Source organism: Humulus lupulus, chromosome 6 (genome assembly GCF_963169125.1).
Source record: "Humulus lupulus chromosome 6, drHumLupu1.1, whole genome shotgun sequence".
In the NCBI taxonomy this organism is placed as follows: domain Eukaryota; kingdom Viridiplantae; phylum Streptophyta; class Magnoliopsida; order Rosales; family Cannabaceae; genus Humulus; species Humulus lupulus.
This window is the reverse complement of record NC_084798.1, coordinates 18,116,663-18,129,611: the sequence shown is the minus strand read 5'-3', so window position 1 is coordinate 18,129,611 and position 12,949 is coordinate 18,116,663. Positions and strand designations below refer to the sequence as shown.

Below are 12,949 nucleotides of genomic sequence, written 5' to 3'. Positions count from 1 at the left end.
GTACTAGCATTTTGAACTTGCTGGGGGTTTCTGCCACAATAATCATTTGCACAAACGGATTGTCCCTCCTCCGGTCGTCTATGTAGGATGTCTGGCTCCTGACCAGCTACTGTACCGCCTAGTTCAAAGCATCAATTTGAGCCTGAACCGTGTCTAGGATCACTGGGGCGACTGGTGCTGGAGGAGCGTACTCATCATGCCTTTCGCGTCTGTCGTTGAGTACGTCCCTCAAATCATCGTCTTTGCGCCTTTGCTTGCTAGTGCCCAGTCGATCGAAGACGTTATGCTGTCGGGGCTGCCCCCCAACGTTATGGCTCGCAGGCCTATTTTCTCTCGGTGGGGGGTTTCTATCTCCACCTCTTTCCTCATGTCTTCGACTAGCATTCCCCCTGCCGGAATCGACCTCATTGTAGTCATGGCCATCCCTAAACTGTGGCCAACTATGGCGCGACCGGTTGGTCACACTGTTTCCTCCTCTGGCTGGTATCTCCCGGGCGTCAGGGGGAGGCCTGAGCTGGTCAGTGGGTCCCCATGCATTATTATGTCGTGGGGGCCCCTGACCGCAGAGCCTGACTCGTTATGCCTTCTGTTGGTAGAAGGACGCTACCCCCTGCTCGGTGGATTGGCTAATCGTCTTCTGGGCGTCTAGGGCTGCGGGGAGACTACCCAGCCCTATTCTGCCTCTGGTGCTGGGGATTGCTGCGACCAGCTTGAGAGGGTGGCTGTTGCTCAGGATCCTGAATTGGGACATCATCCTGAGCAACAGGCGGCTGCTCCGGCCTTTGAGGGCTTGCTGGCTGGAGCAGACGATTCGGATTATGGGCCTGTTGCGGTGGTGCACTTGGTGGCTGATCCAGTTGAGAGGCCGGTGCAGCTTGTCCTCGGCCAACTGAATGGCTACTTCAAGAGCGACCGTGGCATCTCTCTGCCGACGGTCCATTTCTGCTTGCCGCTCATTCAGCTCCTGACGCTGACACTCAATCTCCCTCTGCTGCAGCACCAATGTCTCTACTGCATTCTCCTGATTGGCCCTCAGATTGTCTAACTCATCCTGTAACACCCGCAATGTTGCCCTCAACGTCTCGGAATCCATTTCCTCCTCTTCAAAATCCAAGTGTGGTTCATTTTCAACCACATTTGGACGATGAGGTTGAGATAACGTAGGGCCAGCAGCCTGTCCAGCTCTCTTGGATGTCTTCGCCATTTGATCTTCCTAAAACATTTTGACTAATCTCTTAATGAAAACACCAAAATGTTGGCCCTTAATTTGCACAGAGTCAAAATAACGACAAAGAACAAAAAAGAAATCAAGAAGAGAATCAAATGGGAAGAAAGTGACACAAGTGATTTATAGTGGTTCGGCCCCAACTGTGTGGTAATAACCTACATCCACTTAGCGTTCTTATTGATCTTGGATCCTAATACTGTGATCAAAGAACTAGGGTTCTTGAGTTTCACAAGTCTTAGAAGTAATACAACTTTCCGTGGATAATTACACTATACTTTTCTCTCTGAATACCAAGATTAAAAGTCTAAGAGTCAAAAATCCTTTCCTTGAGCTTTCTCATTCTTATTTATAGGCTCAAGGAGGTTACATGGGCCGATGGGCCTTAATTACCCTTAATATCAGCATATCAAAGCAATAAAAAGAAAATATATTGAAGGTAGTTATTACAAGATTGTGCATCTTAAAGGAAGTAAATAGAAGCATGTGACCAGACTGGTCACATCTAAACACAAGATCTGATGAAGCAATAATCATCTGGTCGATAGGCGAACAGTGTCCCTTCACTTCACTTCAGAACTGCCACGTTATCAGGAGCCATTTTTGGGTAAACAATGTGCATTCTTAAGAATTTGCTCCTCAGACCAACCTGTGATGTGCTTGTTGTACTCGTTTATAACACTCATTGAAGCGCACTACCTTTTGATTCATCTTGTTCCAATGATCTTTGCATTGCCTTCCAGTTCTTCCTTGCTCTCCTTTTTGGTTGGTGTTGTAGTGTTCGGCAATCCGAGCCCAGAAATGTGTAGAAGTTTGGTCATTCCCCACAATGGCATCCTTAGATGTATTAAGCCATCCATTTATCAGAAGTATAGTGGCTTCCTTGCTCCATTTGATTTTACCTTTATGCCTTGATTCATCTTCATTGTGTAGAACTACATTTTCCAACCCTTCAACACCATGTTCATGTTGGGTTTCAGAGACAGGTGTCGTTGATGTTTCACGATTCAAATCAATACTAGACTTTTCTATACTTGGCCTGTAATTTCTTGAAACCATTTCGGGTTAGTATAGTGAAGGCATATGGTAGTGAATTTGTTGGTGTGAAGATTGGAGCTTGTTGGGGCGTCTCAAAATAGCCAAAATTTTGGTAAGGGTAAGAGGACATAGGATAATTTTGAGAATTCGGAAAACTTTGGTTAATTGAGAATATTAAAAATTTGGATTTTGAGGATTAGTAGAGGAAGTTGGTGGACCCAAAACGGGTATGTTTAAATATTTATACTCGCAAGCGCACGAATCGTATTTATAGAATAGTTTTCGTGTAAGCACGAGGTCGAACCCAAAGGAGTTGTCTAAAATCGAAAAGAGAAAACTATTTTAAATCAAAATTAATAAATTCTAACCTAGCTCCAAAGATTGAAGATATTTTTTAATAATGAAAATAAAATAAAAGACAATATATATAAATAAATAAAAGACAATATATATAAATTTAAATTAATAATAGAAATGAAGATGGTAAAACAAGATTATTAAGGATTAGAATCCACAAAATATAAGTTCAATAATATTTATAAGTACATTGATTCCCAAGTTTTAGTGATAGTTAAAATAAATCAAACTATCATTTTCTAAATAGGTTTGTAATTTTAAGCACAAACTACTTCTAAAAATATAAGATTTTTCTTCACTTTTCAAAATTATAATTTCAAAGCATTTAGTGTAAATCAATCTAATGAAATAACAAATAAATCAATGAACCTTATTTATAAGGCAAAACATAATATTTTTGTTCTAAGCATGGATGTGTACAATTTAATGACACATCTTACACAAAGAATATTATGTTTCAGCACTAATGAAGAACAAAGTGTAAATATGTGCTAATAATCTAAAATACATAATATTTAAGATGAAAGAAGATATTTGAAGAAAAAAATTCAATAAACTTTGTTGCACAAAATGGGAAATCAACATACAAAATAAATACTGTCTAGTTACAAATTGTTTCATCATCACCTTAATAATCTTAAAAAGATTAGAAACACATAACTAGAATACCAAATAAAAACTAAAAATTACAAACATAAATAGGAAAATTTGGAGGAGAAACCCCCAAATATTTCCTCTAAAAATACATAGAAAATAGCCAAAAAGAAGAAGAAGATGAAGAGAATTGAGAGGTTTTGAATGTGTAGAAATTTTGTGTAGAGTAACCTCCCCCTCAAAAATGGACACCCCAAATCCCTTATTTATAGCAAAAAATGAGGTATTAAAATAATCAATTTAAATTAATTTAATTGATTATAATATGGTAAATAGGGGTAAAATATAGGGTGTAATAATGATGTTTTTGGGTAAAATGTGTAGAAAGTGGGGTAAAAATGTGGTATTTTTAAATAAAGAGATAAGAGTACAAAAGCAAGCTTTTGTTGGGCTCAAGACAAATAAAGGGGCTGGTTTGGGCAGAGGAGATTTTGGGCATGGCTGGGCAGCTGTGTGGAGAGCAGGTGTAACGTCCCTAAGGTAGGGTACGTCTGCCACATACTCGTAATTCTAGGGTTTACGAGTATGTAAGGCACTTGACCAAAAGAATTAAATAAAATGATACGAAGAAATACAGAAAATTTAAAACTTTTATATAAACTTATTAGAATAAATTATTACACGTATGAATACTTTAAATTCAAGGCAGCCATATGAAAACTCTAAACCATTATTGCATTGCTACTGAGTCCGTGCTCCACAAGTTTCTCAACAGCTAAAGCCACACCTGGAAAAATGTTGGAAAATAACATAATGAGCTAACGCTCAGTAAGCAAATCTCATGCATACACATACACATGAATGTCGTGAGTTTGTAGTGCACATATACTAATATGCTGACTTATATACTTATGCATTTCATTTATTGCTCATGCACTTTCAAACTTTACTTTTATGCTCTTTCTTTTAGTTTCACATTTTTATGGGCCCAATATCACTTGTGCACACTGTTTGATTCAGCCAATGCCTGCAGGGCTTGTTACACATATCATATAGAATCCCATGGGTTCTCCTCCGGCTAGCCATCATCTCAGCTAGGCTCATCATAACACTCATTTCATCGTTGCCATAGCTGCCATACTTATTACACATATGGAGGAGAAAGACGGAAACATGGCAAACATATCTGAATGGTCAACTCTGACCTAGCCCACACTAGTGGGCAGCCACTATAAGTCTTATAGACTTCCGTCTTCTTTACTGAACTTACTTGATTGCTTCATCAAAACAGTGGCACCCTTTTTAAACATCTTATTATCACTTTGCTTAAGCCTTGTGTCATTAAAATGTTTAACTTTACATAAGACTTTTCAAGACATTTCATAACTTTTCTCATATTCATATGCATGGTCTTATATCACATAATAATGTATCACATAACTGTACATGCCATGCATACATGCTGATGCTGAAATGCCAATGTTCGTGTTCATGACTCATGTTGATGGTATTCAATCAAGGCATTGTATCACATCTCATATAACTCAAAACATCTTTAGTCATAATACATGAAGCTTTGGGTTGGTGGCGTTGTTATACCTTAACGTAGAGCTATGGCTCAGGTCTAAGGTTTCCAGCCTAAAAACTTAAACGCTTCATATATCATAACATATAACAAATCATGAACATAGAGTAATCCACATATCCATCAACATAAGAACACATACTTGCACATAATTCATATCATTCTTAACCAAGTAAGACATCTTTCACATATCACAGAATTCATCAATTACATATCACACAACACCCTTATGGTGTTCATATAACCATTTTTCACATACTTATCATATGCATCATCATCATACCATACTTAACTCATCAGATGTACACAATCAATGTAGTCATGCATCTTACACTTAAGCACAAAAGGTGAGATTTACTTACCTTAGGTCCTTAGCTTATTTTAAAACGGCTCACCAAGAGTCAATCAATCAAATCCATACAAATCCTATTCAAGGCACATAATTTATTAAATTCTATCTAATCCGTAAATATACACTATTGATAGTGTATATTAATCATACCAGAAACTATATAAATGATAATAATAATTATAATCCTAACAACAATAATAATTATCGTCTATAATTAAACTTATTTCGATATTAATAACAAAATACTTCAATAGCAATACGTATATGGATATATATATTCAAATAGTCATTTTATAAAAGAAATCATATTTGTAACATAAAGTTGTAATAATCAATATAATGATAATAATATAAATATAAATATTTATATTATTATTAATTAGTCATAATATCAATTCCAGTGATATAATAAATATACTTTCTCCAAACTTCACTGGTCTTACAAATATCAATAACTGTAGGAAACTAATATTTGATATTATTTTAATATTCAAATATTAATATACAATAATAATGGTTAGATAATAGGTTTACTATAAATCATACTTTTCATATATATATATATATATGAATCTGTATTCTTGATTTACTTAACAAAATAATAACAATAATAATTAAAATTACTTAATCATAATAATTTCCATATTAATATAAAATCAATTAAATATGTATTTTTATACTTGATTTAATATCTAATATTTTCTAGAAAATTAGACAGCACAACGGCTATAAAGTGGACAATTCCAAAATCAAAACCTGTATAAAAAATATATATATAATCCCAGACAGCCAGTAAATTACAGAAAATATTCCATATATCAATAATATATAATTATATACCATAAATACACATAATAACAATTACTCTAATCAATCACAATTAAATCACAATATATAGGTTAAAGAAATTATACCAAAATGATCGGGTTCCACAATAAGTCAAACGATGATTTTCTGAGACTCAAAACGTACTTCGGAACCTCGAACACTAAGTTTCGACCGTCGGTCTACGGTGGATCGCGGTGGCTCGTGGTGGGCCCACCACCCAACTATGGTAGATGTAGGAACAAGTTATTGGGTTTTGAAGCCCACAACACGAGGAACACGATGGTGGTGACGGATCGGCAAACGAATGCCCGAGGTGGCCGAATCGCAACTTTGAAGTCGCGGGGTGGCCGAACTTAAATCGAGTGGTTGAGGGGTTTAATCGGCGAGTGAGCTCTAGATTCTCGCGTGGGTCGATAGTTCGGAGGCCTCTGAATCCAACGGTCCGGCGCGTGGCTAAAAATGGTGGCCGGAAAGTACTCCTGCGTCGTCGGCAACAGTAATATGCAGAGGAGAGAGAGAGAGAGAGAGAGAGAGAGAGAGTTTCTGAGGAGAGAGAGAGAGGGGCTCGGGTAAAATGAAAGGCTGAAGCCTTTTATTTTATTTTATTTTATTTATTTATTTATTTATTTTTAAAAATTACACTTGGACCCAAAATACTAAAATTCTTTTCAAATAAGCCCTTTAGCCAAACTTTCTTAATTTTATAAAAATCCCCAATTAAAATTATATGACATTTGGGTCCAATACTTAACTACTCAAGTTTCTCTTTCTTTAATCTCATTAAAAACATAAAATCATATTTTAAACACTATTTTTCCATTACTATTTCTTAAATTTGTAAAGTTGTACATTTTATGTATTAAAACTTTGATTTATAATAAATAAATGTATTATGAAAATGTTGGATATTACAGCAGGCCCATGGTGCTGGAGTGCTGGCGTGAAGTGCTGGGGCTGGGGTGACTTGGGGCAGTCATGGATTCGGCTGGCAGGTGTGGAGGCAGGCGTATTGGAGGCAGCTGCTTCAGCTGGAGCTTCATATAGGTGATAGCCAATGATAGCTGCTGGCCGACGGGTGCTATTGGGCATTTTATGGCATTGGGCCTTGGGCCTTGCTTTTGGCATTTCAAGAATGCCACTTTTACTTCCTTTCTTTACATTAAAAATGTCACCTTTCCTTGAAAATATCACATTTCTTTCATCATTTTCATTGTTTTTCAAGAGCATAAATTCCCTACAAAATAAATATAAAATAAATCATAATACAATATTTTCAATTATAAAATAAATCAATTTAATTCTTTGAAAATATTAATTATAACTTGATTATATTTTACATTTAAGTTCAATAATACAACATTTTTTTACCACTAACTTAACAATAATAACTCAAATAATTAACTACAACATTTTACAACAAAATAACTATAAAAACACACAAAAATATATAAAATCATGATAAGACTAATAAATTCAAAATTACTCAAAAACTTAATAAATTACTTAAAAACTCAAGAATTAAGCAACAATTAGCACATAAAAAGTGGTAAAATAACTCTATTTTGTAGAGTTATCAGAAGTATTTTGAAAATTTTGATTGAAATGAAAATATTGAAAATTTGGATTTTGATGGTTGGTATATGGAGAAAATGATGAATTTTGGAAAACTTGAGAATATTGAAAATTTAGATTTCGGGAGTTGGTATTTGGAGAATTTTGGGAATCCATTGGTAAGAAAAAAAAATTTTGTGATATTGATAATTTGGAATAAGAGTGTATGCAATAATGTGAAAATTGAATGAAATAAATGAATATTTATAGAAAAAATAATAATAAAAAAATAGTGTGACAAACGGTTATAAAAAACGGTAATAAATTAAAATATCTTTTATATATGTAAAATGTTACATTTATATATATATTTATATGTGTACAATTAAAAAAAAAGGAAAGCATCGATGACACAAGCAAGAGTGCCTTAATTTTGTTGAGGCAATCAAAATCTCCAATGGTTGGCCACGTTGCCTGTCAGAGTCTTAGTCAACAAGCTTTTATTTAAGCTTCACCACTGTAGTTGCTCTTGGTAGCCATTGGATAAAAAAGTTAAAACGACTTAGAAACATAAAAAGAGTCACAAGATACTATTAAAGTCAACTCTACAAATATACTGATATTTTTTTTTATTGTTTTTGTTTTTCAATTTTTTTAGAATATTATAAGTTAGGAAATTTATATGGTAGAGGCTTCAAAAAAAACCTTATTGGTGGAGCTATTTTGTGTTTCAACTCGTGAACAATTTTTGGTGTGATTTTTTTGTTACGATCGTGTATATTGTAGTTATTTAGAGCATTATGCAAATTTTCAAAAAAATATGAATAATTTACAGTACTGAAAACTAGGTTCAAAACAGATTGTTGCACTCGTGACTAATTTTTTTATGCACGTAGAAGGTAACATATTTGAATCTTATATTCAGCACTGTAACTTATTCATAATTTTCTGAAAAATTTGCAGGATGGTCTAAATAACTACAATGTATACGGTCATAAAAAAAAATTCGTCGAAAATACTTTTCGAGCCAAACACACAAAATGAGGTGCACAGGTATGCCGCTTTTAAGGGGAATAGAGAATTTTCCTATATTTTATTGGAGAATAGATCTTAGAGCATCTCCAGTAGGAGTTATTTTACATAGAGCTTACTAACAAGTGAGTCCTGTGTGAATTTTTGGTGGCTTTTTAACAAAGATTGCGAAACAAAATTGCCACTAATTAGTAAAGTTGCTCTTAAAAAAAATATAATTGACTATTTTTAATAAAAAATTAATATATAATTTTAAGAAGCAACTTCCATTCCGTCCATTGAATATGCTGGTGGATATGCTCCTAGAAGTAGAAAATGTCTTATTAAAAAATTATATTTACTGAAAAAAAATATATTAAAATAACAGTAAGCCAACAAATTTAGAGGGAGAGAGAGATGCTTTTCCCACTTGTTTTTAAGTATTAAAAAAATTGGACACTTTTTTGAAGATTTGTCAATCATCAATATACACTTATGCACACATTTCCATCGATACATCTTATTATTTTATTCTTGTTTTTGTTACTATATACAGCTTCACTAAGCTTCATACCTTCCCAAGATTAATGACTACAAATTCGACTTTTATCCCATAAAATAATAATAAAAAAATAACAATATTGGTATAATTCTTTTTCCCTTATGATTGATTGACACTTGATAGAACATTTGAGTGTGAGCTCTTTCATTCAAACCGCTGACGTGTATTTTTGTCTATCAGTATTGTGCTCTGAATATTCTTCTAACAGGTATGAGACTTAGTGTAAATATGCAGAGAAGATGATGGGTTTTTCAAGTCTTCATTTTTAGGTAGTTTAAGATATTTTAGGGGGTAAGATCATAATGGGTCAAATGGGGTTATCTTCTTTTTCTCATTCTTCATTGTTTTCAATGGTGTCTTACATAATTTTAGTATTGGGTTTGGTTGGTCCATTGCTCTGTAATGGAGGCAAAACAAGCACATTCGTTCGGAGAGTTGAGAAATCAGTCGGTATGCCTCTCGACAGTGATGTTTTCAAAACTCCTCCTGGCTACAATGCTCCTCAACAGGTATATATATTCATATACATACATATATATCTTTTAACGAGTTTCAATTCTTTTGTTATATTCGGTTCCTTAGTTGTAAAGCTATTTTAGTTTGTTTCACTTGTTTTTGAAAAATATTGAATGGTTTTATTTCCTTCATGATGTTGGGTTTTCTTTTTTGTGGAATTAAGTTAAAGGGATTGACTTGAAATTCATGAATTTGGCCTTATGGTACCATTTTTTGATTGTTTGAAATTCAGGTTCATATTACACAAGGAGACCAAGTTGGGAAGGCAATGATAGTGTCATGGGTCACAGTGGACGAACCAGGTTCAAGTGAAGTGTTCTATTGGAGTGAAATTAGTAAGCAAAAGAAGGTAGCTAAGGGAAAAGTAGTAACCTATAGATACTTCAACTACAGTTCTGGTTACATTCACCATTGCACCATTAGAAATTTGAAGGTGAGACCCTTTTTTCACTGTGTTTTGTTCGTTTTCACTGTTCTATGATTCAATTTGGTTTGCTAATTAAGGAAGTGAATATCATTGTGGCTATGTTCTTTGTATTAATTGTCTTTTTATGTTTTGTTTTTGGGCAGTTCAATACTAAATACTACTATGTGGTTGGGATTGGCCACACTGAAAGGATGTTCTGGTTCTTCACTCCACCAGAAGTTGGTCCAGATGTGCCTTACACATTTGGTCTCATAGGTAAGTAAGAGGCACTTGAAAAAGTGAAAAAAAACAACTTAGATTATCATTATTGCATTGATGATCATAGTGGTATTAAGGGACCTCATTATTTTCCAATGAGTCTATAGAAGTTTAGGAGTGTGGACATGATTCTGTGCTTAAACCTTGCTGTGTATCTATCTACTTGTAATAGTTGTAGACTTGTAGTTACAGGTTACAAAACAATTGGCTCTTACCTGTAGGGGATCTTGGTCAGAGTTTCGATTCGAACAGAACGCTTACTCATTATGAAATGAACCCAACGAAGGGGCAGGCAGTACTTTTTGTTGGGGATCTCTCCTATGCAGATAACTATCCGAATCATGATAATGTCAGATGGGATACATGGGGAAGATTTGTTGAGAGAAGTGTTGCATATCAACCTTGGATATGGACAACAGGGAATCATGAAATTGATTTTGCCCCAGAAATTGTAAGACTCTCGAACATAACTCATTTTTCTCAATAACTTCTACAATTTCTGTTGGGCTAACTGTTTTCAATGATATCTTTGGGCACAACTCGATCATTGTTTTTCCATCTGAAAGCTTAGAATTGCAGCCTCCAAAAATGTATTGATAGGACCTATCTTTGGCAATAGAAGAGATTCAAGAGAGAACCCAAACAGTTTCTATGATTAGAAAGCTTGATGACCTTTTAAAACAGGCTGGAAATTTAATTTGGTATCTAAGCCTTTTAAACCATGATGCTTCACAAGTAACTTTAAAATTCACCTGAAAATAGAAAAAAAAAATGGAAGTGAAATTCTAAAAGATAGAGTTTTGTTTTGCAGGGAGAAACTAAACCCTTTAAGCCTTTTACGAAGCGCTATCATGTTCCTTATAAAGTATCAGGAAGTACTGCTCCATTCTGGTACTCAATCAAGAGGGCTTCTGCACACATCATAGTTTTATCTTCTTATTCAGCTTATGGTAAGAATATAGAGATGTGTGTATGTGTGTATACACGTGATGTTTGTTTGTATTATCAAGAGTTGAGTTTAGTTTGATCATCTTGTTTGATATGGTTTGTATATGTTTCTATGAGCTTTTCTTGTGTCCATATAAGATTCAGTAGATTCCTAGCTTGTTTAAATTTACAATGATTCCTAACCTTGCAGGGAAATACACTCCTCAGTACAAGTGGATTGAAGAAGAGTTCCCTAAAGTTAACAGAAGCGAGACACCATGGCTGATTGTTCTATTCCATTCTCCGTGGTATAACAGCTACAACTACCACTACATGGAAGGAGAAACCATGAGAGTGATGTATGAGCCTTTGTTTGTGAAGTACAAAGTGGACTTGGTATTTTCCGGCCATGTCCATGCTTATGAGCGCTCGGTATGTCCTCCATATCTCGGTTTTTCACTTGAATCTCACCCTCTAAAGTAAACTCGACCATACCAGTTATGAACTGATAGATGTTTTTGCTAAAACATAGAAAAATATGAAAAGGGATAAAAGTTTGATGTTTGAGTTGCTTAGTTTCAGAGTTGACTTGTTTATAACTGCAGGAACGTGTATCCAATGTTGCATATAATATTGTAAATGGTGAGTGCATTCCAGTGAAAGACCAATCTGCACCTGTGTACATAACCATAGGAGATGGAGGAAATATTGAAGGCTTAGCTACCAAGTAAGATCATTATATCTTATATACCATAACATTTTGATCATTTTCTGCAAATGAGAAATTGAATTGAAAATGAATCATTCCATTTCTTTGTTTGGTGACTATTCTATTCAAAAATAGGAGAAAAGGCTATTCTAAATTTCAATACATAATAAAACCTATTACCATTCTCATTCTGACTTTGCTGCTTACTCTCAACCAAACGTACTTGGTAGTTGGACACCGTCGAATCCTTAAAAACTGTTTACCTCTTTGTTTTTGCAGCATGTCAGAACCGCAGCCAGCATACTCGGCGTATCGCGAGGCTAGTTTTGGTCATGCCATTCTCGACATCAAGAACCGAACACATGCTTACTACAGCTGGCACCGGAACGATGATGGTTATGCAGTGGAAGCTGATTCCTTGTGGTTTTTCAACAGACAATGGTATCAAGTTGATGATTCCACTAGTATCTAGCAATGAATGGTTTTGAACATGAACCAACTATTGTTTTGTTATCCCAAATAAACACACAAAAAAGAAAAGAAGAAAAAGAAACACACTCTTTTCAAGCCTCTGTTTGTTTCAAAGGCTCTTTGTTTAGTTACTAGTGTAGGTTTTTATGAGCTCTATACTACAGATTTGTACGAGTGCATTTGTTTTGTAACTCTTGAAAACTATTTTATTTTATGTTTTATCTCTTGTTTTTCTTAATTTTATCAATTTTGATAGGTCACAAGTTTGAAATGTTAACACATAGATGAGTGATCTAATATTTATTCATTCACTTTTTTCTAACAGTTTTTTTCCTTCTTCAATCTTTCTCTCTTTCAAGAAGTCAAAATTTTAAATTTAATTTGATCATGTTCATTCAAAAAAAAGAAATCTAAAATCCTATTTATATAAAAGTAATTAAAGAAAGACTTCTTAAAAATAATTTATAAATAAATTTATTGTATGAAATATTGTATTATAGTATATTATTTTAAAATACTTGTGTGTATGTATATAAAA

The 12,949-nt window shown here is 34.3% G+C and overlaps 2 protein-coding genes and 1 long non-coding RNA gene across 3 annotated transcripts; 1 reads left to right on the top strand and 2 right to left on the bottom strand.

Moving 5' to 3' along the window:
* Window positions 1-1,864: 1,864 nt before the first annotated feature.
* On the bottom strand, window positions 1,865-2,284 carry LOC133784786 (glutathione S-transferase T3-like). Its single transcript, XM_062224060.1, has one exon. It carries the CDS (start codon window positions 2,282-2,284, stop codon window positions 1,865-1,867), a length of 420 nt encoding a protein of 139 aa, XP_062080044.1.
* A 1,611-nt stretch (window positions 2,285-3,895) lies between these two features.
* On the bottom strand, window positions 3,896-6,508 carry LOC133781790 (uncharacterized). The gene is made up of 3 exons (XR_009870267.1): window positions 6,066-6,508; window positions 5,162-5,225; window positions 3,896-4,001 (listed from the first exon to the last, which is right to left on the bottom strand). It is a non-coding gene; the product is annotated as an uncharacterized LOC133781790 (long non-coding RNA).
* Window positions 6,509-9,237: 2,729 nt separating this feature from the next.
* Window positions 9,238-12,658, top strand: LOC133781789 (purple acid phosphatase 2-like). The gene is made up of 8 exons (XM_062220868.1): window positions 9,238-9,612; window positions 9,852-10,052; window positions 10,190-10,301; window positions 10,526-10,755; window positions 11,116-11,254; window positions 11,443-11,663; window positions 11,837-11,958; window positions 12,220-12,658. Exons 1-8 carry the CDS (start codon window positions 9,406-9,408, stop codon window positions 12,410-12,412), a joined length of 1,425 nt encoding a protein of 474 aa, XP_062076852.1. The 5' UTR covers window positions 9,238-9,405; the 3' UTR covers window positions 12,413-12,658.
* The last annotated feature ends 291 nt before the right edge of the window (window positions 12,659-12,949 follow it).